Genomic DNA, 24829 nt, shown 5'->3' with positions numbered 1-24829 from the left:
TTATATTTATTTAACAGTGAATAAACTGTAGTTTTGCCTCTGTGACTCTTTTACTTCTTACAGGAATGTTTTTCTTTTCTTGTTCTTATTGTTTATGCACCAATAAGACCAGATCAAATTCCTTCTATGTGCGAACTTACTTGGCAATAAATTTGATTCTGATTCTGATATGAATGTACTAGCGGCAACTATAAGCTAAACAGGTGGCAGAAAAATGCGTGATTGTCCAGAACCCCCCCCCCCCCCCCCCCCCAAAAAAAAACAAGAAGACATGTGGATTAAACCTATTTGTTTTGATTCTGTTTTCTACCAGAAAGATGCAGATGGACATAAAACATGGATTAAAAAAGTAAGTTTCTTGCAGATTTAGTTTGTCAGTATTTCTGAAACTGCTAAATTATTCAGTAGATATTATGCAGAACACAGCGTAAATACCCAACCCGGCTCCGATTGGACCTGATGGGTCAGGCCAAGGTTGGAAAAATATATTGAAATGATAATTGGGCTTGGGTCCAGTCACCACAGCACAAAGACATTGACTATTCACCGGGAAGCACCAGGAGGTTCTGAAAGGCTCCATCAAAAGGGTCACTTCATATACCATACATGTATGTAGATGGCAAGTCGAGTGATTTGCTGGGCAGACGTGGAAACTGCCACAGGCCCAACTCAGTTTCTTCATTCAGGCAACCTACGACACCCTGCCCTGCCCCCGAAACCTCCAACGGTGGCTGGGTACGGAACAGGCTGTGACCTCTGTAGAACCGGCAATACCACTGTACATCACAATCTGGCAGGATGTAAGACCTCATTAACCCCGGGTCAGTTCAGATGGCTGCATGATCAAGTGCTCAGGAAACCGGTGGAAGTGATGGAAAAGAAAAGCCAAGGGAAGACATCAGTGGATGCATTTCTTTAGAGAAGAGGAGTCTGCAGCCATAAGGAGGAGACCCACTTCCACTCTCCTAGCATTATGGGAAGATTGGAGATTGGAGGTGGACCTGGGTAGACAGCTCCATTTTCCAGGGGAGCTCTGCAGCACCACATTGCGATCAGATGTGGTGCTGTGTGCCACATCCAAAAGAACTGCTCTTCTGATCGAGTTGACTATACCATGGGAGGAAGGAATGGAGGAAGCGCACGAAAGAAAGAGGGCGAAATACTCTGACTCTGACTCTGGTCGTGGAATGCAGGAGAGTGGATGGAGTACAAGAATTTTTCCAGAGGAGGTTGGCACAAGGGGGTTTGTGGGTACATCTACAACCTACCTTCTGAAGGAACTAGGACTGAGGGGTAAGGAACTGCACAAAGCTACCAGGGAGCTCTCAGAGGAGACAGAGAAACCAAGCTTCTGGCTCTGGTTGAGGAGGTGGGACAAGATATGGGAAGTGAGCAATTCCCGGGACACGCTAGTTGTGGGGAGTGACTGGGAAACGTCCTTGTTCACTGACCCTCCACCAGGAGATGTTCCAGGTTAAGGGGCAAAACATTTGTGAATGATGGTCACCCAGCTGATGACCCAGAGCTGGCTTATTGGGCACCATTGGAGGTGCAGTAGGCCTACTGTAGAGCCTAGCAGGTGTTAACACCAACCTGTAAATGTATTACTTATCAAGGGCCAATGGATGTCACAGGTACAACCTCCACACAGTAAATTCTGTCAGTTTTTTCTCCAAAGCAGGACCAGAGTAACAAAAAGCAAACGTGTGTCAGTTCCTTTGCCTCATTGAGTTCTTGTTCTCTGACAGGGTTCAAACTGAGGAAGAGAAAAGTCATCATTGAGCCTACGGGTGGGATGTGGAACTGCCCTCATCTGGTTGAGGCAATACCATGTGAATATCCAAGCTGCTATGACTGGGTGGTGGTGAAACTGGAGGAGTGCGTACCTGATAATGAAAAAAAGTGTGGACCAGGAACCCAAATCCCTGAAGTGCAGTGTGTCAACAGTGATGGTGAGTGAATAGGTTTATCATGAATTTATTGTATGGCCTTGCCTTACAATATAAAGCGCCTTGGGGCAACTGTTTGTTGTGATTTGGCGCTATATAAATAAAATTGACTTGATTTGATTTGATTTGAAGCAAATCTGTTTTTTGTTTGTTTTTGTGTTATTTTTAACTAAAGGACAGGTGTGCACTTTTCAGGCATTTGGAGAAAAATAAACAAAATAAACAAATAAACTATGGACACAGGTTAGATTATGTCTGATTTTATTGTTTCACTTTAAGCTGCATTTCTGGATGTTGGTCGTGCTGCTGTCTGGTCACAAGGTTGTGACAATGGCTGTCCTTGAACCTGTTACAGAGACCGCAATATTCAGATCCACGACCAAAGATAACGGCACAGTTCTTTCACGATGCTCATCTTTCATCTAGGATGTATGAAAATAACTCTATGTGTACTGGGCTTTAACTAGAATAAACAGGTTTACTAAATGGATGGGTTGTCTGACTGGCAGTATATGAAGATCTTTCTGATACTTGTACTGTCCCCTCCAACAATACTGGAACAAAACCAATTACAACCCCAGTTGCAAGTGTCATTTGGTTTTTATAATGATGAGTTTACATTTTTTGGGTTGCCTTGATTATGACAACTTCACTTTAATCAAAGTGACATGACCAGAAGAGCCATGCCAAAACATATGAAAACCCAAACCTGCCAATATTTGAATTGAATGAATGAATGAATTAAATAGGGTTCCAAGGTTGTTACAGCTGGGGGTGGTAGTGGGGACAAGCTCCCACTCCCTAAAAAGCGCTCCCATATGGCATGCATCTCAAATTGCTTCTGGCAACTAAGTCCAGCTCCTGGCCTGCTCGTGTGGCTTAGCTTCTAAACCCGGCGGAACTGCTTCTACTGACAGGAGAAGGGGAACAAACTACTTCCGGTTTTGTAAGCTACTTACAAAACCGGAAGCAGTTTGTTAAACTCGGGGAATACTGTTCTTCATGTCTGGACATCGTTTGTGGGCTTCCACAGGGTTCTGTGTTGGGCCCAAAATTATTTATTTTATACATTAATGATTTATGTAAAGTCTCAGATATGGTTAAAACTGTGCTCTTTGCAGATGACACAAACCTGTTTTGCACAGGGGAAAATCTGCAACAATTATCTGATTTAGGAACAGAAATGATAAAGTTAAAGAGATGGTTTGATGTGAACAAATTATCATTAAATTTGTCTATAACTAAATTGATGTTATTTGGAAATTATAAAAAAGACATACAAATTCAGTTAAATATACATGGGGTAAACATAGAATGTGTCAAAGAGAATAAGTTTTTAGGTGTCATTATTGATGAAAAAATTAATTGGAAAGCTCATATTCAGCATATTCAAATGAAGGTATCAAAAAGTATTGCAGTATTAAATAAAGTAAAGCATGTTATTGATTGCAGAGCACTACATACTCTCTATTGTACTTTAGTTGCACCCTACTTGACTTATTGCGCTGAAGTTTGGGGCAACAATTACAAAACTACATTGCAACCATTATTCATTCTTCAAAAAAGAGCATTAAGGACAATTCATAATGCAAGTTATCGAGACCACACCAACCTAAAAAAATCATTCATTAAATCTCAAATATTAAAACTTAATGATATGATTTCATTCAAGACTGTTCAATTGATGTATAAAGTGCCATTTAGAATTCAGGAATATTTTACTGAGAGAGAAGGAAAATATAATTTATGGGGCTTGTATCATTTTAAAATTGCTGGCGCTCGGACGACCAGGAAAGGTTTCTGGCCCTAGATTATGGAATAACCTGACGGATGAACTCAAACGATGTCCAAATATCAATCAGTTTAAAAATCAATATAAAAAAAATGATGTTTTCAAGATATGTATCTAATGAAGTACGATGAGTTTTGTGTTGTCAGTTGTAATTGTGAACTTGTACAGTAACATCATTTGTGTATGTGCATGTATGTATATGTGTATGTCTATCTGTGTGTGTGTGTGTGTGTAATTATGTATGTATGTGTAGGTGTATGTTGGTGTGTTTATACATGTATACTGTATATGTATGTAAATATTTATGTAGACGAAGACACAGTGTTCACTTGATATGTTTATGATAATGGGATTTGAGTTTGTGTTGCGTTAAATGTGTTTGTACCATGGCCCAAGCAGAGGGTCACCCCTTAGAGTCTGGTCTGCTTGAGGTTTCTTCCTCAATACATCAGAGGGAGTTTTTTCCTTACCACTTGCTCTGGGGGTAGGTAATGTGTATATATGTATGTATGTATATGTGGGGTGGGCGTTTATAAGCTTTGCTTCTGCTCACCCTCTTTTTGGTCACACATGTCACTGTGGAATTGTCTTGTATATCAGTTTTTGTTATTGAAGAGTTGTGTGCCGAATAAGTTCAAGTTCAAGTTCAAGGGGCGAAGGCAGGTCTCTGGCGCCTCAAAACCACTTGCTTCAAGGAGATGGAACTCATCAGCTTAGGAAAGCAGTTCATCTAGGAGAAGGAAACTCTGATCTCAAACCTTCACTGCCTTGTGGCCATATCCAGTCTTGGACAAGGCTTTCAGGAGTAAACCTCAAGGAACAATCTGGAGTCGGAGTCCGCAAAGGAGCAAATGTTACTCTGTGTTGCCTTCGAAGTGGACACTTGAGGCTCCTGCAGAAGGTTGTCTGTCCCCCAAAACTCCTGGCAGTGGTGTCTTTGTTCCACAAGAACATGTACAGTACAGTTTGCTTCAACGGCGCAACATCAGAGGCCTTCTCAGTTAGCAGTGGGGTGAAACAGGGCTGTGTCCTTGTGCCGACGCTCTTCGGAATCTTCTTCTCCGTGCTCCTCCAGTACATCTTGAAGGATTGCAGAGAGGGAGTGTACATTCACACTAGGGCCAATGGCAAGCTCTTCAACATCGGCCAACTTCGCACCAAGACCAGTGTTTTGGAGGTACTCATCCTTGAGATGCTCTTTTGCCAACGATGCAGCCTTGCCATCACACTCTGAAGACGTTCTGCAGCAGCTTGTTAGTTGCCTCTCTCATGCCTGCAAGGAGTTCAGACTGACCATCAGTTTGAAGAAGACAATCAGCAGCTCCCCCTAACATTGACATTGATGGATACAAACCTGGAAGTCATGGAGCAATTCACATACCTTGGATCAACCATCTCTAACTCACTCTCCATAGATGGAGAGATAAACAGCAGGATTGCGAAGGCAGCAGCAGTTATGGCAAGACTAAACTACAGAGTCTGGAACAACTCCAGCCTGACTGAGAACAAAAAAACTGGAAGTCTACCAGACCTGTGTGCTCAGCACTCTCATCTATGGTAGGGAGGCATGGATTGCCTATGCCAGATATGAGAAAAAGTTCAACAGCTACCATTTGAGGTGCCTTAGATGAATTCTGCACATGAGATGGCAGGAGAAGGTGCCTGACACAGAGGTCTTGGAACGTGCCAACATGAGCAGCATGTTCACCATTCTTGGTGAAAGATGCTTTAGTTGGCTTGGCCACATCAGGAAAATGAATCCAGGCCATATTCCTAAAGATCTACTGTACGGTAAAGATCTACTGTGCAGTGAGCCGGCAGATGCCACTTCAAGGATGACTGCAAGAAGGACATGAAAATATTTAGCATCAATGTCAACATGTGGGGGCATTGTGCAGAGGACCATGAAGCCTGACACCTTGCTGTCAGAAAGCTGAGCAGGAGAGGAGCTAAGGCCGTGCTGAGCAACAAGCTAGGAGGAAGGAGCGACAGCGACAGCCTCGGCAGGCATCACAGTACATGTGTAGCAAATGAAGCAGGGATGGTCGCTCGTGCATTGGACTGATAAGTCATTCGCGCAGGTGCAAATAGAAAGAAAAGTCAAAAAGTCTAAAAGCCTCCTGTCCTGGACACCAGCACAGACTCCCAAAATTTCCACCATATTTGTATTGTCAATTGTGTTGGTTTTTAGACCTTGCTTGTGTGAAGCACGTTGAAGCAGTTTTGCTGGGATTTGGCACTATATCAGTGAAATAAACTGAAATTGAATTGAAATTAAAAAACAAAACAAACAAACAAACGATGCTTCACCATTGTCTCCCACAGACGGATGGATGCCAGGAGAAATCAATTCATTAAATAACATAGCATCACACAGAGTGTCAAAAGTAAAGTAAGAAACAATTTGCAAAAGGTAAATAGAAAAATAAATACCAGAAATACTGCTCACTATTGGCTTACCTGCTACTGCTGCACCTCTCCTTCCCATCCTCTGTTTTCCTGTTACAAGAGGATGCTGGCTACCACAGACTGGTAGAACACCCACAGGAGTTTCCTGCAGATGTGAACGACTGCAGCCTCCTCAGGAAGTACAGCCTGCTCTGTCCCTTTCTGTACAGGTGGTTGGTGTGGGTTGTCAGTCCAGTTTGCTGTCCAGCCACAGTCCGACGTACTTGTACCACAGCCTCCACCTCAGCTCCCTCGATCAGAACTGGACTTGGTCTTGACTTCCCAAAGTCAATGACCAGCTCATTTGTCTTCAAGGTGTTGAGCTGTAGATGATTTGTGTGGCACCAGACAGCAAAATCCCTTAGTATGCTCCTGTACTCCTCCTCTCTGTTGTCCCTGATCCATCCAACAATGGCTGTGTCATCTGCAAACATCTGGATGTGACACAGCTCAGAGTTGTAGCAGAAGTCAGAGGTGTACAGAGTGAAGAGAAGAGGGTCCGGCACCGTGCCCTGGGGTGCTTCGGTGCTGCTGATCACAGTGTCAGACATGGTGCCTGTCTGTGAGGTAGCTGGAGATTCAAGTGGCCAGGCAGGGGTCCACTCGCATTCTGTTCTGTTTGTCCTGAAGCACAAGGGGCTGGATGGTGCTGAAGGTGCTCGAGAAGTCCAGGAAGAGAATCCTCAATGTGCCGCTTCCCTTATCCAGGTGTGAGTGGGAATCGTCTAGCAGGTAGATGATGGCGTCCTCCACACCAACACCTGCTCAGTACAGCAGTCCTGGGTGTGTTGCACCTGGGGTTTGAGGAGTCTGAGAAAGAGCCACTCCAACGTCTTCAACAGGTGATAAGTGAGTGCCACTGGTCTGAAGTCATTCAGTTCTTCTTAGGAACTGGAACGATGCATGATGTCTTACAGAGGGTGAGCACTCTCCCTAGCTTTAGGCTAAGGTTGAAGATACATTGCAGCAGTTCTCCCAGTTCAGCCGTGTAGGTCTTCAGTAGTCAGGGAAACGCCTTGTCTGGGCCTGCTGCTTTCCTGGGATGAAGCTTCCTCAGCTGTCCTCTGACCAGGTCTTCAGTGATGTATGGAGGAGGTTGTGTTGAGGTTGGGTGGGGGTGGGGGGTGGGGGGGGGGCTGCTCCTGTGATGTCTGGTGGGAGCTGTGCTGAGGAAAGAAGGACAGATGTCTGCAGGGAAGGAGTGGCAAGCCAAGAAATATCTCAGATAAGCTGAAGCAAAGGATGGTGAGAAGAGTCATAATCAATCAATCAATCAATCTATTTTTTTTATATAGCGCCAAATCACAACAAACAGTTGCCCCAAGGCGCTTTATATTGTAAGGCAAGGCCATACAATAATTATGTAAAACCAACCCACAGACCTGCTCCAGAGACCTACAACATGATCTTGCTGCAGATAGTGTCTCTGAATCGTTCAACTATACAGTGCACGTTGCACAAGAAGATCCTGTAATGCAGAGGAAGCCTTTTCTGCATACACGCCACAAAAAGAGTTGCTTGAGGTATATTAAAGCACATTTGGACAAGCCAGCTTCATTTTGATGATGAAACTAAAATTGACTGATGAAACTAAAATTGAGTTATTTGGAGATAACAAGGGGCGGTATGCAACTGAAAAAGAACACATCTTTCTAAGAAAATGTCGCCAACCCAGCAGTCATAGAGCGTGAGGCGGTGTACACCCTGGACAGGACGCCAGTCTGTCACAGGGCCACATATAGACAAATAAACATATTCACCCCCACACGCACACCTACAGACAATTTAAAGCTAACAATCCACCTAACCTGCGGGTCTTTGGATGTGGTAGGAAGCCAGAGCACCCAGAGAGAACCCACGCAAACACGAGAATAACACACAAACTGCACACAAAAAGGCCACAGATGGGAATCAAACCCATGCCCTTTTCACTGTGAGGCAGTAGTGCTAACCACTGCTGCCTGAGACCAAAATCTTTGTGTACAAGGTTCTCATCAGTCTGACCTTGCTGTATGGATTGAAGACCTGGAACACCTGCAGCCACCATGTGAAGACGCTCATGTAATTTCACCAATCTTGCCTGAGGAGTATCTTCCTCATCAGGTGCAAAGTCTACTGTACCAACATCAGTGTCTTGGCTGAAGCCAGGCTTAAGAACATCAAGTGCGTGGTCATCAGGAACAAGCTTTGGAATAAAAGACAACTGGCTTCCCAAGCAAATATTCCATTCCCAGCTGAGCAAATGAAAGTAGTCCACAGGAGAGCAGAAGAGATGATTCAAGGACCACTTGAATAAAACCATAAAAGCATAAAAATTCAAAAAGAAAAAATAATATAGCACCTTCAACTGCACCACAGACTAAAACAGTTAAATGTGGTCTATTAAACATTAGATCTCTCTCTTTTAAGTCCCTGTTAGTAAATGATATAATAATTGATCAACATATTGATTTATTCTGCCTTACAGAAACCTGGTTACAGCAGGATGAATATGTTAGTTTAAATGAGTCAACACCCCCGAGTCACACTAACTGCCAGAACGCTCGTAGCACGGGCCGAGGCGGAGGATTAGCAGCAATCTTCCACTCCAGCTTATTAATTAATCAAAAACCCAGACTGAGCTTTAATTCATTTGAAAGCTTGTCTCTTAGTCTTGTCCATCCAAATTGGAAGTCCCAAAAACCAGTTTTATTTGTTATTATCTATCATCCACCTGGTCGTTACTGTGAGTTTCTCTGTGAATTTTCGGACCTTTTGTCTGACTTAGTGCTTAGTTCAGATAAGATAATTAATGTGGGCGATTTGAACATCCACACAGATGCTGAGAATGACAGCCTCAACACTGCATTTAATCTATTGTTAGACTCGATTGGCTTTGCTCAAAATGTAAATGAGTCCACCCACCACTTTAATCATACCTTAGATCTTGTTCTGACTTATGGTATGGAAATTGAAGACTTAACAGTATTCCCTGAAAACCCCCTTCTGTCTGATCATTTCTTAATAACATTTACATTTACTCTGATGGACTACCCAGTAGTGGGGAATAAGTTTCATTACAGTAGAAGTCTTTCAGAAAGCGCTGTAACTAGGTTTAAGGATATGATTCCTTCTTTATGTTCTCCAACACCATATACCAACACAGGGCAGAGTAGCTACCTAAACTCTGTGAGTGAGATAGATTATCTCGTCAATAGTTTTATATCCTCATTGAGGACAACTTTGGATGCTGTAGCTCCTCTGAAAAAGAGAGCTTTAAATCAGAAGTGCCTGACTCCATGGTAGAACTCACAAACTCGCAGCTTAAAGCAGATAACCCATAAGTTGGAGAGGAAATGGCGTCTCACTAATTTAGAAGATCTTCACTTAGCCTGGAAAAAGAGTCTGTTGCTCTATAAAAAAGCCTTCTGTAAAGCTAGGACATCTTACTACTCATCACTAATTGAAGAAAATAAGAACAACCCCAGGTTTCTTTTCAGCACTGTAGCCAGGCTGACAAAGAGTCAGAGCTCTACTGAGCCGAGTATTCCTTTAACTTTAACTAGTAATGACTTCATGACTTTCTTTGCTAATAAAATTTTAACTATTAGAGAAAAAATTACTCATAACCATCCCAAAGACATATCGTTCTCTTCGGCTGCTTTCAGTGATGCCGATATTTGGTTAGACTCTCCGATTGTTCCGTCTGAGTTATTTTCATTAGTTACTTCCTCCAAACCATCAACATGTCTATTAGACCCCATTCCTACCAGGCTGCTCAAGGAAGCCCTACCATTAATTAATGCTTCGATCTTAAATATGATCAATGTGTCTTTATTAGTTGGCTATGTACCACAGGCTTTTAAGGTGGCAGTAATTAAACCATTACTTAAAAAGCCATCACTTGACCCAGCTATCTTAGCTAATTATAGGCCAATCTCCAACCTTCCTTTTCTCTCAAAAATTCTTGAAAGGGTAGTTGTAAAACAGCTAACTGATCATCTGCAGAGGAATGGTCTATCTGAAGAGTTTCAGTCAGGGTTTAGAATTCATCATAGTACAGAAACAGCATTAGTGAAGGTTACAAATGATCTTCTTATGGCCTCAGACAGTGGACTCATCTCTGTGCTTGTTCTGTTAGACCTCAGTGCTGCTTTTGATACTGTTGACCATAAAATTTTATTACAGAGATTAGAGCATGCCATAGGTATTAAAGGCACTGCGCTGCGGTGGTTTGAATCATATTTATCTAATAGATTACAATTTGTTCATGTAAATGGGGAATCTTCTTCACAGACTAAGGTTAATTATGGAGTTCCACAAGGTTCTGTGCTAGGACCAATTTTATTCACTTTATACATGCTTCCCTTAGGCAGTATTATTAGACGGCATTGCTTAAATTTTCATTGTTACACAGATGATACACAGCTTTATCTATCCATGAAGCCAGAGGACACACACCAATTAGCTAAACTGCAGGATTGTCTTACAGACATAAAGACATGGATGACCTCTAATTTCCTGCTTTTAAACTCAGATAAAACTGAAGTTATTGTACTTGGACCCACAAATCTTAGAAACATGGTGTCTAACCAGATCCTTACTCTGGATGGCATTACCCTGACCTCTAGTAATACTGTGAGAAATCTTGGAGTCATTTTTGATCAGGATATGTCATTCAATGTGCATATTAAACAAATATGTAGGACTGCTTTTTTGCATTTGCGAAATATCTCTAAAATCAGAAAGGTCTTGTCTCAGACTGATGCTGAAAAACTAATTCATGCATTTATTTCCTCTAGGCTGGACTATTGTAATTCATTATTATCAGGTTGTCCTAAAAGTTCCCTGAAAAGCCTTCAGTTAATTCAAAATGCTGCAGCTAGAGTACTGACGGGGACTAGAAGGAGAGAGCATATCTCACCCATATTGGCCTCTCTTCATTGGCTTCCTGTTAATTCTAGAATAGAATTTAAAATTCTTCTTCTTACTTATAAGGTTTTGAATAATCAGGTCCCATCTTATCTTAGGGACCTCATAGTACCATATCACCCCAATAGAGCGCTTCGCTCTCAGACTGCAGGCTTACTTGTAGTTCCTAGGGTTTGTAAGAGTAGAATGGGAGGCAGAGCCTTCAGCTTTCAGGCTCCTCTCCTGTGGAACCAGCTCCCAATTCGGATCAGGGAGACAGACACCTTCTCTACTTTAAGATTAGGCTTAAACTTTCCTTTTTGCTAAAGCTTATAGTTAGGCTGGATCAGGTGACCCTGAACCATCCCTTAGTTATGCTGCTATAGACTTAGACTGCTGGGGGGTTCCCATGATGCACTGAGTGTTTCTTTCTCTTTTTGCTCTGTATGCACCACTCTGCATTTAATCATTAGTGATTGATCTCTGCTCCCCTCCACAGCATGTCTTTTTCCTGGTTCTCTCCCTCAGCCCCAACCAGTCCCAGCAGAAGACTGCCCCTCCCTGAGCCTGGTTCTGCTGGAGGTTTTTTCCTGTTAAAAGGGAGTTTTTCCTTCCCACTGTCGCCAAGTGCTTGCTCACAGGGGGTCGTTTTGACCGTTGGGGTTTTTCTGTAATTATTGTATGGCTTTGCCTTGCAATATGAAGCGCCTTGGGGCAACTGTTTGTTGTGATTTGACGCTATATAAATGAAATTGATTTGATTTGATTTGATTTGAAGCACTTCCTCAACAGCTGCTCTCTCAACTGCAAGACCTGGGAAGTACAAACGAGGGACAGTGGCAGCTGGCAAGCAATGATCCACAAGGGAGTAGAAGTCTTAAAAAATTGCTTACAACACAGAAGAAAAGAGTAGAAAGAGGAAGGAGTGATGGTAAGATCCTGACTGACAGAGGTTTCCTACAGCAACAACATGCAACATCTGTCAGAAAGAGTGAGCATCAAGACTGTCCAGTCATCTCCAGGTCCACATCACCCATGCAGGAACCCACTATGAAGCCATTGTCCTGGTCACTGAGGGATTCTACAATGATGACAAATAATTAAAAATAGATAGATCACTGTACTTGATGTGTAATTATTATCATAATTATTATTGTTGTTGTTGCTGATTGGTTGGTTGTACAGACTCAATCCCAAAGATAATTTCACATTTGTTACTATTTTCCACCATAATGCCTCGGAGTTTGCAATTTTTAGTAATATGTTAAACACAAATCTTGCATCGATCAGACACCGTCCACCACTTGCATACTGTAAAAAAACAACAGTTAACTTATATACAGGACACCAGACAAGGACAGTGTACAGTTGTACACTGCACAAATAAAAGCACCACATTTTGACCATGTGGTGCTTTTATTTGTGCATAATCCAGCACACTGGCAGCTCAGTGTTCAGGACCCCAGTGGATGGAGAATGACAAAGGGACTCCACCTGGCTGCGGCAGATGGTTACTTTCAAAAGGTGTTGATGGACTGGTTGTTTGCTTGATTGGTTGCTACTGTATCTGGGACCTGTGGCAGTTCCATGTTGTGGTGGATGTAACATCACCATAAACCTAGACTTAACTTGACATACACACCTTACTGAGTTGCTATCATCAAAAATGGAACCCATGTTTAGTTATACTGAAGGAAAAAGGTTTTATGCACCTACAGTCTGCTGTTTGGCCAACCTGTAATATTTGTCACCTGCAAAGCTCTTCATGTTCTTGGTGCCCTGAAGGCTATAGATGTGGCTTTCTGACCAGGGCATCCTCTGTATCATTCCCTGTCAAAGTAGAAAATCAACACAATGCCTTTAAGAAAGGTTCTTAATCCCCACATTACTCCTGTTGCAGTTCAGCACGTTGCATGGCAGTACTCTGACATCGGTGTGGGAATGTGGACATCACTGTAAAGCGGTTTGAGCATCTGCCTCATTTAGAAACAGGCGCTTGGAATACAGTCCATTTACCATTTATGCTTTTATTCAACTTGTTGCGAAACTGAGATGCTTTTATTTTTGTAACACATTCAGGAAGTCTTTAATTCATGTATAATACGTGTGTGTCAACACAACAAATGGATGAACTGATGAAATTACATGAATAGCTGCAACACTGAGAATCAAGTTGGTGGTTGACGTCATGTTTCTAATAGATAACATACTGGCTTCTGTCCAGGCGAGCACGTGGAGAGACAGCTGTGCCGTGATGCCATCCTGCCAATGCCAGTCATGTGTGAGGTACCTTGCCCAAAAGACTGTGCTCTGAGCCCCTGGACCACCTGGTCTCTCTGCTCCCACACCTGCTCTGGAAAAACCACAGAAGGAAAGCAGACCAGAGCTCGCTCCATTCTGGCTTATAATGCTGGAGAAGGTAAGAGTTCTGAAAGCAAACAGAAACATATATACAGTGGAAAATACCACATATAAACTTAGTAAAGTGTGTTTTTTATTTAAGTTAACTATGAGTAAATCAAGTAAACTTTGTATTTTGAGTTTTGGCCTAAACGTTTTGGAGCACAACTGTTAAATTGGCAAGCAGATATAATCAACTGATATGAGGTACTTGCTGATAAATGAGTGTAGTCATTTGTAGGGTTGCATATCGAGAACCAGTTCTTTTTGAGAATCATTAAGAAATGATTCTCAGGATCCACCGACAGCGATAGCCTTACTGATTCTCTTATCAGTCTTTCAGAGCAGCTGTTGTTTTTGAGGGTGTTTTATCTGGAAAACTATCATTTCTCTACGCTGATTACAGACCCTGCAGCAGCTCTGTAATCAACCGCATCTGCAGCGGCTGTTCTTGTCGAAGCTTGAAGCAATGAAGCAGTGATTCGATCCGCTGGCTCATTGGTTCTTTGATTTGCTGCTTTTTGGAAGCAGCAACTCCATTTTTATCCTGTCTCAAAGCCATTAAAATATGCCAATCATGAGTCACCTTTGTGTGGATTAAAGTCACTAACTGGGACTTGCTGCAAAAAAGAAACAAGAATCGTCCGCCATTCTGTTTGCAACACTCCAAACGCTATGCTGCTCTCTGCCGAGTTAGAAAGATAAAGTCCGGTCTGAATTAATAACTTTAAAGCGAATCACTGTTTTAAATGAAATGAAACCTCTTTCCAAATGTGGTAATACAGAAAACAAACCAAAACATTTTTTTCTCCCAAAATGAGACGTCCTACGTTCTTTATGAATTACACTGATGTTGACGTGCTGAACTCAGCTCAGAGGTTATGGGGTTACATTTCTGTCAATAATATCTGAAAGTAAATGCTTTGGACAAAAACCACTGATTTGTTTTTTTTTTTTTTTTTTTATGTCCAGAGTTTAAGGATCCAGTGAACAATTTCATATTTATTTACTTTAAGACTCAATAAAATGTTGTTGACATAGGAAACCTGTAAAGCCTACTTTTAGTACACAGAAAAATCATGAGGTATTGATAAGAGAATTGATAATGACATTGAATGTGATAAAAACTTATCAGTACCCATCCGTAGTTAGTAATGGCCGATAAAAGACAATTAAAAAGAAAATGAGATGAAAGAACAACTATGGGATGCAGTGATTTATATTTCAACTCAACCCACTCACTGTTGCATTTATTGCTATGTTCACTCTGCCTTACTGCCTCCACCAGCAGCAGTACAGGCCCCTTCACACATGACATAATTGAAGCCAAATAGCGCACGAAGGAAGAATTGCATGCCATTCATGAAAACTCAGTGCCGCCTCTAACGCCTCATACACCTGTCACTACAACTACAACCCCAATTCCAATGAAGTTGGGATGTTGTGTAAAATGTAAATTAAAGACAGAATACAGTGATTTGAAAATCCTCTTCAACCTATATTCAGTTGAATACACGACAAAGACACGATATTTAACATTCAAACTGATAAACCTTTTTATTTTGTGCAAATATTTGCTCATTTTGAAATGGATGCCTGCAACCCATTTCAAAAAAGTTTGGACGGGGCAACAAAAGACTGGGAAGTTGATGAATGCTCAAAGAACACCTAATTGGAAACAGGTGAGTGTCATGATTGGGTATAAAAGGAGCATCCCCAAAAGGCTTAGCCATTCATAAGCAAAGATGGGGTGAGGATCACTACTTTGTGAACTACTGCATGAAAAAATAGTTCAACAGTTTAAGAACAATGTTTCTCAACGCTCAGTTGCAAGGAACCTAGGGATTCCATCATCTGCAGTCCATAATATGCTCAGAAGATTCAGAGAATCTGGAGAACTTTCTACACATAAGCAGCAAGGCCGAAAACCACCATTGAATGCCGGTGACCTTCGATCCCTCAGGCGGCACTGTATTAAAAACTGACATCATTGTGTAAAGGATTTTACCGCGTGGGCTCAGGAACACTTCAGCAAACCATTGTCAGTTAACACAGTTCGTCGCTACATCTACAAGTGCAAGTTAAAACTCTACCATGCAAAGTGAAAGCCAAACATCAACAACATCCAGAAACGCTGCCACCTTCTCTGGGCCCGAGCTCATTTGACATGGACAGACGCAAAGTGGAAAAGTGTGCTGTGGTCTGATGAGTCCACATTTCAAATTGTTTTTGGAAATCATGGATGTCATGTCCTTCAGGCAAAAGAGGAAAAAGGCCATCATGATTGCTACCAGCGCAAAGATCAAAAGCCAGCATCTGTGATGGTATTGGGGTGTGTTAGTGCCCATGGCATGGGCAACTTACACATCTGTGATGGCACCATCAATGCTGAAAGGTACATCCAGGTTTTGGAGTAACACATGGTGCCATCCAAGCAACGTCTTTTTCAGGGACGTCCCTGCTTATTTCAGCAAGACAATGCCAAGCCACATTCTGCACGTTACAATAGCGTGGCTTCGTAGTAAAAGAATGTGGGTACCAGACTGGCCTGCCTGCAGTCCAGACCTGTCGCCCATTGAAAATGTGTGGTGCATTATGAAGCACAAAATATGACAATGGAGACCCCGGACTGTTGAACAACTGAAGTCGTACATCAAGCAAGAATGGGAAAAAATTCCACCTACAAAGCTTCAACAATTAGTGTCCTCAGTTCCCAAACGCTTATTGAGTGTTGTTAGAAGGAAAGGTGATGTAACACAGTGGTAAACATACCACTGTCCCAGCTTTTTTGAAAGTGTTGCAGGCATCCATTTCAAATGAGCAAATATTTGCACAAAAACAATAACGTTTATCAGTTTGAACATTAAATATCTTGTCTTTGTGGTGTATTCAATTGAATATAGATTCGAATATAGATTGCAAATCCTCTTCAATTAACGAGGATTTGCAAATCATTGTATTCTATTTTTATTTGCATTTTGCACAACGCCCCAACTTCATTGGAATTGGGGATGTATTCACACACACCAGCAACTGAAAGACAGAGTGTGCTCTTTTGAGCCCATTCGATCCCTCTCACGGCAGGTGCTGGCCAAATTCCATGTGACATACAATAAGATCTAACACCGCTCACTGGACACTTCGCACTGTCAGCACGAAAATAGAGAGCAGATGACCACTTTTGAGCTGGCTGTGAAATTTGTCTAAGTGCCCCCACGTGTGGCATTGCAAAGCAACACACATGTGGGTGTGCCAGTGTGTCGGCTCCCGACAACACATGTGGCATGCATGTGTATCACGCGTGTGTCGCGCTCCCCCCCAACACATGTGGCATGGGGGGACACTTGCATGAAATGATAATATGAATGTACAGATGGAGAGCAGCCAGCCGCATATCATGTTCTGAAGGACATGACCTTACCACTGTGCACCATGATGCATTTGTGTCAGCCTGCTCTCCTCAGATGGAAATACATAAAAACATATCGCTTTTGCGATGGGCTGCAGTGAGTGAGCGCACAGCACACACATTGACAGGCTGTTCCAGGTGAAATGGATAGTCAGGTCATGTGAACACGCAGCGGGCGAACTGAATGTCACCCACATAATGCTGTGTTTGTGCTGTGGCATGCCATTCACAGGACACACGTGTTGGATTGGACACATATGCAGGCCCAGCCCGACACACGTGTCCTGTGAGCAGCGTGTCATGCCAACAGTGCAAGAAATGCGCCACTTTCACTCACGTATCACCAAAAATACCCCGTAACAAATGCCATTTTGTCAGTTATTACGGTGCGAATCCCGCGAATGGCATTTATTTTTTAATTTATCCAGGGTTATTTAACCGCAGGGTTCTGTATTGCGTCCCCTTTGATTTTCACTAATTATACACCAATATCTAATCTATCAGTGTCTGGTGATTGTAGTAATTATTTATATACTCAGCTGGACATAATAAGACATAATGAGAGCGCACTGCTTTATTCATATCTTTTCCTGACTGTACGTCTGTGACCATGTGTCATTTACAGAGGCACAGAGGGCTCATACTTGTATTGTCCACTCAATAAATGAGCATTGTGTTCTTTATAATTTGCAGTTATTTAATTAGTCGTATTGTCTTACATACAGTTTGTACATGTTCAAGTAAAATCATCATTTGTTCATGTTGTGCAACTCAAGGAATATTTGAAGATCACCCTCTGTGCATTTGCAGTTATTAATGAGACAAATTTAACTCCAAAGAAAATTAGCTTTGAGTTAGCAAAAGTTAACGTGCGAGCTAACGTCCGCAAAATATCTTGTAAATGACTCCAGAGGTGTTGTCAGGTTACAAAAACAGAATTTTGAGTTTTGAAAGTGTTTATTTCTTGCTCGCTTTTACATAATATACCAGAAATTAAGCTGTTCGCAAGGAGCTATGGGCTGCCACAAACTTTACCCGAGCACCCATTCGTGGCCATTTTTGGCCGATGAAAACATCGCTGAACGCAATACAAATGTAAATTTGGTTTTCAACGGGGTCAGACTCATCTTCTTCTTCTTCTCTTTGTCTTTCGGCTGCTCCCGTTAGGGGTCGCCACAGCAGATCATCGTTTCCATCTCACCCTGTCCTCTGTATCTTCCTCTGTCACACCAACCACCTGCATGTCCTCCCTCAGCACATCCATAAACCTCCTCTTTCGCCTCCCTCTTCTCCTCCTGCCTGCTGGCTCCATCCTCAGCATCCTTCTCCCTATATACCCTGGGTCCCTCCTCTGCACATGGCCAAACCATCTCAATCTCACCTCTCTGACTTTGTCTCCAAACCGTCCCACCTGGGCTGTCCCTCTGATATGTTCATTCCTAATTTTGTCCATTCTTGTCACACCCAAAGAGAATCTCAACATCTTCAGCTCTGCCACCTCCAGCTCTGCCTCCTGTCTTTTTGTTAGTGCCACCGTCTCTAAACCGTACAACATGGTGTCACTACTGTCTTGTAAACTTTCCCCTTCACTCTTGCTGGTATTCTTCGGTCACAAATCACTCCACCCTGCCTGCACTCTCTTCTTCACCTCTTTACCACAGTCTCCATTATTTTGAACAGTTGACCCCAAATATTTAAACTCATCTACTTTCACCACTTCTGCTCCTTGTAACTGCACTACTCCACTGTCAACCTGTCCATCACCACTGCAAACATGAACGGACTCATAGCTGATTCTTGGTGTAATCCCACCTCCACCTTGAACGAGTCTGTCATTCTGACTGCGCATCTCACCGCTGAACTGTGCACACTGACTGACAAGCACTTTACTATTTTTATTATCTCTTATTGCTTTTATTACTTTTATTGTGGCAAGTGTTATCTATTTATTCATTTATTATTTATTATGTCTTTGTGTCCATGTTTTTAAAATGTATGTTTATGCACACTAAGCTCTTGCAACGTTTTTTCCAATGTAGTTTTACTGCAAATGGCAAATAAACTGAACTGAACTGAACTGAACTGTCACACTATTCTTGTACATGTCCTGCACTACCCTAATATACGAGGGTAGACTGAAAAGTTCTAAGGCTCACCAAGAAGGATAAATGCCATTTCAATAAAACTTGGCATGCATTAAGTTCAACTCTTCTGATGACTGTGTTATTTTTTTCCAGGTTGTGAGGTAGTTTGTGGTTCATAGCCAAGTTTGAAAGTTCGTGGTAGAGGGAAACGGCAAAAATGGACAAAATCTGGCATTGCGGTGTGTCTGTATGCACCACTCTGCATTTAATCATTAGTGATCGATCTCTGTTCCCCTCCACAGCATGTCTTTTTCCTGGTTCTCTCCCTCAGCCCCAACCAGTCCCAGCAGAAGACTGCCCCTCCCTGAGCCTGGTTCTGCTGGAGGTTTCTTCCTGTTAAAAGGGAGTTTTTCCTTCCCACTGTAGCCAAGTGCTTGCTCACAGGGGGTCGTTTTGACCGTTGGGGTTTTACATAATTATTGTATGGCCTTGCCTTACAATATAAAGCGCCTTGGGGCAACTGTTTGTTGTGATTTGGCGCTATATAAAAAAATTGATTGATTGATTGATTAAGTACCTGCATAAGAAGGGGTTAAAGCCCAAGGACATTCATGCGGATATGGTTGCTACATTAGGGGATGAAGCTCCCTCCATATCTACAGTGCAGAAGTGGGCAGCTGAATTTAAGAGGGGCAGAGAGAGCCTTGAAGATGACCCAAGGTCTGGGCGGCCTGCAACAGCCACAACCCAGAAAAACATTGACTTTGTTCATGTAATGGTGATGGACGACAGACGATCGACGATTAATCAGCTAGCAGATGCTGTGGGAATATCCCGTGAGAGAATTGAACACATTCTGCATGAAGAACTTGGAATGTCAAAGGTGTCAGCTCGGTGGGTGCCACGTCTTCTGATGCCTGATCAGAAACGCACCAGGCTAGTCATGTTGAAGGCAAACTTGGCGCAATTTGAAGAAGATCCAGCCAATTACATGGAACGTTTTCTTACCCAGGATGAGTGTTGGGTTCACCACTTTGAACCAGAGACAATAAAACAATCAATGCAGTGGAAACACCCAAGATCACCACCTCCAAAGAAGGCCAAGGTCATTTCATCTGCGGGGAAGGTCATGGTTTCAGTTTTCTGGGATGCCAAGGGCATTGTGTTCGTGGACTAGCTTGAAAAGGGACAAACCATAAATGGGCAGTACTATTCTAACATACTGAGATAGTTACGCGAGGCTATCAAAAAGAAGCGACCAGGAAAGCTGACGAAAGGGGTGCTGTTCCATCAAGACAATGCCCCAGCTCACAAGTCAACAGTGGCCATGGCCACTATCCACGAGTGTGGATTCGAACTGGTAGATCACCCACCATACTCCCCTGACTTGGCACCCTTGGACTTAAGCTATTTCTAGGTCCACAAACACACAATGTAACTCTTTCTGTCCTGCTCTGTACTTCTCTAACAGTATTCTCAGAGCAAACATTGCATCTAAAGTGCTCTTTCTCGGCATGAAACCATATTGCTCACAGATCTTCACCTTTTTTCTAAGCCTAGCTTCTACTACTCTTTCCCATAACTTCATGCTGTGGCTGATCAACTTTATGCCGTTACTGCAGCTCTGCACATCACCCTTGTTCTTGAAAATAGGAACCAGCACTCTTCGTCTCCACTCCTCAGGCATCCTTTCTCTTTCCAAGATTTTATTAACAATCTGGTTAGAAACTCCACTGCCATCTCTCCTAGACATTTCCATGCCTCCACTGGAATGTCATCTGGACCAACTGCCTCTCCACTCTTCATCCTCTTCATAGCAGCCCTCACTTCTTCCTTACTACTCTTGTACTTCCTGACTTACTCTCACCGCATCATCCAGCCTTTTCTCTCGCTCAGTTTCTTCATTCATCAGCTCCTGAAAATATTCCTTCCACCTTCTCAACACACACTCCTCACTTGTCAGCACATTACCATGTGCATCTTTTAACACCCTGCTGCACATCCTTTCCAGCTCTGTCCCTTTGTCTGGCCAATTGGTACAGTCCTTTTCTCCTTCTTTGCTATTCAACTTTTGTACAGCTCGCAATATTTTCCTTCGCTTTTGCCACTTCTCTTTTCACCTTATTCCTCATCTCCTTGTACTCCTGTCTACTTTCTTCATCTCTCTGACTATCCCAAAACTTTTTTGCCAACCTCTTTGTCCTTATGCTTTCCTGGACCTCTTCATTCCACCACCAAGTCTCCTTGTCTTTCTTCCACTGTCCAGATGTCATACCCAGTACTGTCCTCGCTGTCTCCCTCACCACATCTGCAGTACTTTTCCAGTTGTCCAAAATTGCTTCCCCTCCAACCAGTGCTTCTCTCACCTGCTCTCTAAATTTCACACAATAGTCTTCCTCCTTCAGCTTCCACCATCTGATCCTTTGTTGAGCTCTCACTCTCTTCTTCTTCTTTACCTCTAAATTCATCCTACAAACAACCATCCTATGCTGTCTAATGACACTCTCTCCTGCCACCACCTTACAGTCTCTGATTTCTTTTAGCTTGCATCTCCTGTAAAGAATGTAGTCCACCTGTGTGCACCTTCCTCCACTCTTATATGTTACCCTGTGCTCCTCCCTTTTCTTAAAGTAGGTATTCACCACAGCCATTTCCATCCTTTTGCAAATCAGCTACTATCTGTCCTTCTCCATTCCTATCATTGATACCATATCTAACAATTACTTCCTCATCACCTCTGTTCCCTTCACCAACATGGCCATTGAAGTCCGCTCCTATCACCACTCTTTCGTGCTTGGACACACTCTCCACCAGCTCATCTAACACACTCCAGAAATCTTCTTTCTCCTTCATCTCACAACCTACCTGTGGGGCATATGCACTGATGATATTCATCATCACCCCTTCAATTTCCAACTTCACACTCATCACCCTGTCAGACACTCGCTTAACCTCCAACACACTATTAACATACTCTTCCCTTAAAACGACCCCAACACCATTTCTCTTCCTGTCCTCACCATGGTAAAACAACTTGTAGCCACCGCCGATGCTCCTGCTCTTACTTCCCTTCCACTTGGTCTCTTGCAAACACAATATGTCTACCTTTCTCCTCTCCATCACATCAGCCAGCTCTCTCCCTTTACCAGTCATACTACCAACATTCATAGTCCCCACGCTCATTTCCACCCTTCTACTTTTCTTCTTCTCCCGCTGTTTGTGGAAACATTCTCCTCCTCTTCGTCGTTGTCTTCGCCCAGCAGTAGCCCAATTTCCACCGGAACCCTGTTGGGCAACAGCATCGGTAGCGGACGTTGTTAACCCGGGCCGCGACCAATCCGGTATGGAAATTCGATTCTTAGTCTGCATAATTGGGTTGGCTTGTTTTACGCCGGATGCCCTTCCTGATGCAACCCTCGTCATTTATCCGGGCTTGGGACCGGCACTCAGAACTCATCAATAAAGTCAATTTAATGTACAGTGGTTCCTTTCCACTCAACTTGGTGTATAAATCTCATCATTTCAGGCAGTAAGCAGCATCAGCTGGCTGTTAGAAGCAAGTTTGAGATGAAACAAAACCAGCTGATTTCAATAGACAATCAATGCAGCCAAATTTTGTTTTCATTGGGGAGCCAATCACGGAAGTATGAATTCTCACCTTCGGATTCACCACTTCGACAGAAGTGACCCGTCTAAGCACTAACCCACACCAGGAAGTGATGTCACTATGCTAACCTACTCAAAATGTCTGCTACATAAGTTCAAAGGTGCTATTAGGTTCCAAAAACAGCGTTTTCAGTTTTGGAAGTGTTTATTTCTCACTAGCTTTTACATAATATATGAGAAATATGTTTATAAACACACAAAACAAAGCAGTTTTGAAGAGACTAGCAAGTGATGTCACGGCGCAGCTCTTCACTGATTGGCTGTCACCCGCATCACTCAAAAACAAAACAGAACAGACTGAAACAGAATGTGTAATTTTAACCTCTTAAAATATCTCTTAAAATACATCACAGTTAATCGTCTTTGAACTTGTCCAAGGTCTGTTTTCCAGTAACAGGACTGGACTTATGTTGAGCACAGACAGAGGGACTGACGGACATATGGACAGACAGACAGACAAAAAGCCTTCGCAATACTCCAGAAAAACTCCATAACCACCTAGCATCAGAAATATCCAAAAAGAACAGGTCTGCTTAGCAGTCCAACAGTATATTACAATTATAGCCTGATAATGACAACAAATAGCATTGTTACTCATTCATTTGGTGTGTGTCTTAATGGAGGAATATGATATTAATATAAAAATGTGATATTTTGCCAGTATATGCATGAACCATGAGGGGTTGCTGACAGCCGCTCTTTGACACGGGTCAAAGAGAGACTCGTTAGCAGACTTTTAATGAGCCTTTCATTGGATTCAGGTGTGTTGGAGCAGGGAGACAACTAAGAGTGTCAGGAATGTGGCTCTCGAGGACCGAACTTGGCCACCCCTGGATTAGAGCAACTAATGTGTATTAATGTGGTTTTAAGATTTTAAACATTATTCATGGCCTATGGAATCAGAATCCGAAGCAAATTTATTGTCAAATAAGTTCTCACATACAAGGAATTTGGTCTGGTGTTATTGGTTCATAAACAGCAATAAAAAGAAAAAGAAAAGAATAGTTATGTAAGAAGGAATGGGTGCAAATACAACAATAAAAAGAAATGGAAAAAATAGTTCTGTAACAAATAAGGAGTCAAATAGACAAATGGGCAAAATTATGTTTTCTGTCAGATAAATATAGTGGAATGGGGCTGTGCGGGCATGAAGATGAACAGTACCTTCAGTGCAGGGATGATCAATCTGTACTTTGTGGGAATGTTGGGAAGGAGGCAGGGTAAATGAGGGGGGGGGGGTCCTCTGGCATTATTTATAAGTCCACCTGCAGACGGAAAGAAGCTGTTTTAGTCCTGTTTAGTCCTCAGCCATCTGCCAGAGAGAAGGGTGACAAAAAGTTTGTTTGCTGGGTGAGAGGGATCGGTCGCTACCCTGGAGATGTACAGGTCCTGTAGGGATGGCAGACTGTAGTCGATCACCTTCTCTGCTGCGTGGATGATACTCTGCATTCTGCTCCTGTCCTTAGCAGTGGCAGCAGTGTACCAGACAGTGATGGAGGAGGAGATGATGGACTGGATGGCAGTGTAGAAGTTCACCATCATTGTTTTTGGCAGGTTGAACTTCCTTAGCTGCCACAGAAAGTACATCCTCTGTTGTGCTCTCTTGGTGAGAGAGCTGACATTCAGCTCCCTCTTGAGGTCCTGGGTGATGGTGATCCCCAGGTAACGGTGACGGTGATGGTGACTGGGGAGTCACATGGGGTGATGGGGTTGGCCAGGACTTGGTTCTCTTCTGGATAACATTAAATGCTATGAAATATACAACATAACATAATGTAATGAAATAAAAAATTTGCATCATAATTAATATCATGTTATTTTGATGAGGATTCATTACAAAAAACAAAACAAAACATAAAATAAATGTTAGGGTAAATCTTTTTTATGCTATGTGTTTCTGGGGAAAAAAGGTTATCTGTCAGTATTTCAGCATACAGATTTTAGAATCAGGCAGCACAGTGGTTAGTGGTTAGCAATGTTTCCTCACAGCAAGAAGGTCATGGGATCGATTCCCACCTGTGGCCTTTCTGTGTGGAGTTTGCGTGTTCTCTCCGTGTTTGGGTTTGGGTTCCCTCCCGATGCTCTGACCTCCTCCCACATTTAAAGACATGTAGGTTAGGTGAACTGGAAACATTAAATTGTGGATGTGACTGTGTCTACATGTGGCCCTACGACAGACTAGTGTCCTGTC

At 42.7% G+C, this 24829-nt stretch overlaps 1 protein-coding gene across 1 annotated transcript in view; it reads left to right on the top strand.

The window, feature by feature from the left end:
* The window catches only part of LOC117501852 (thrombospondin type-1 domain-containing protein 7A-like), a 316378-nt gene that overhangs the window by 106038 nt on the left and 185511 nt on the right, over positions 1-24829 (top strand). Inside the window, exons 6-7 of the mRNA XM_034160813.1 lie at positions 1749-1952; positions 13304-13498. Of these exons, the coding sequence (XP_034016704.1) occupies positions 1749-1952; positions 13304-13498 (399 nt within the window). The remainder of the gene's footprint in view (positions 1-1748; positions 1953-13303; positions 13499-24829) is intronic.

This window comes from Thalassophryne amazonica, chromosome 20, assembly GCF_902500255.1.
Source record: "Thalassophryne amazonica chromosome 20, fThaAma1.1, whole genome shotgun sequence".
Lineage (NCBI taxonomy): Eukaryota > Metazoa > Chordata > Actinopteri > Batrachoidiformes > Batrachoididae > Thalassophryne > Thalassophryne amazonica.
Note: the sequence above shows the minus strand (reverse complement) of the source record. Positions and strands in the feature narration are given on the sequence as shown.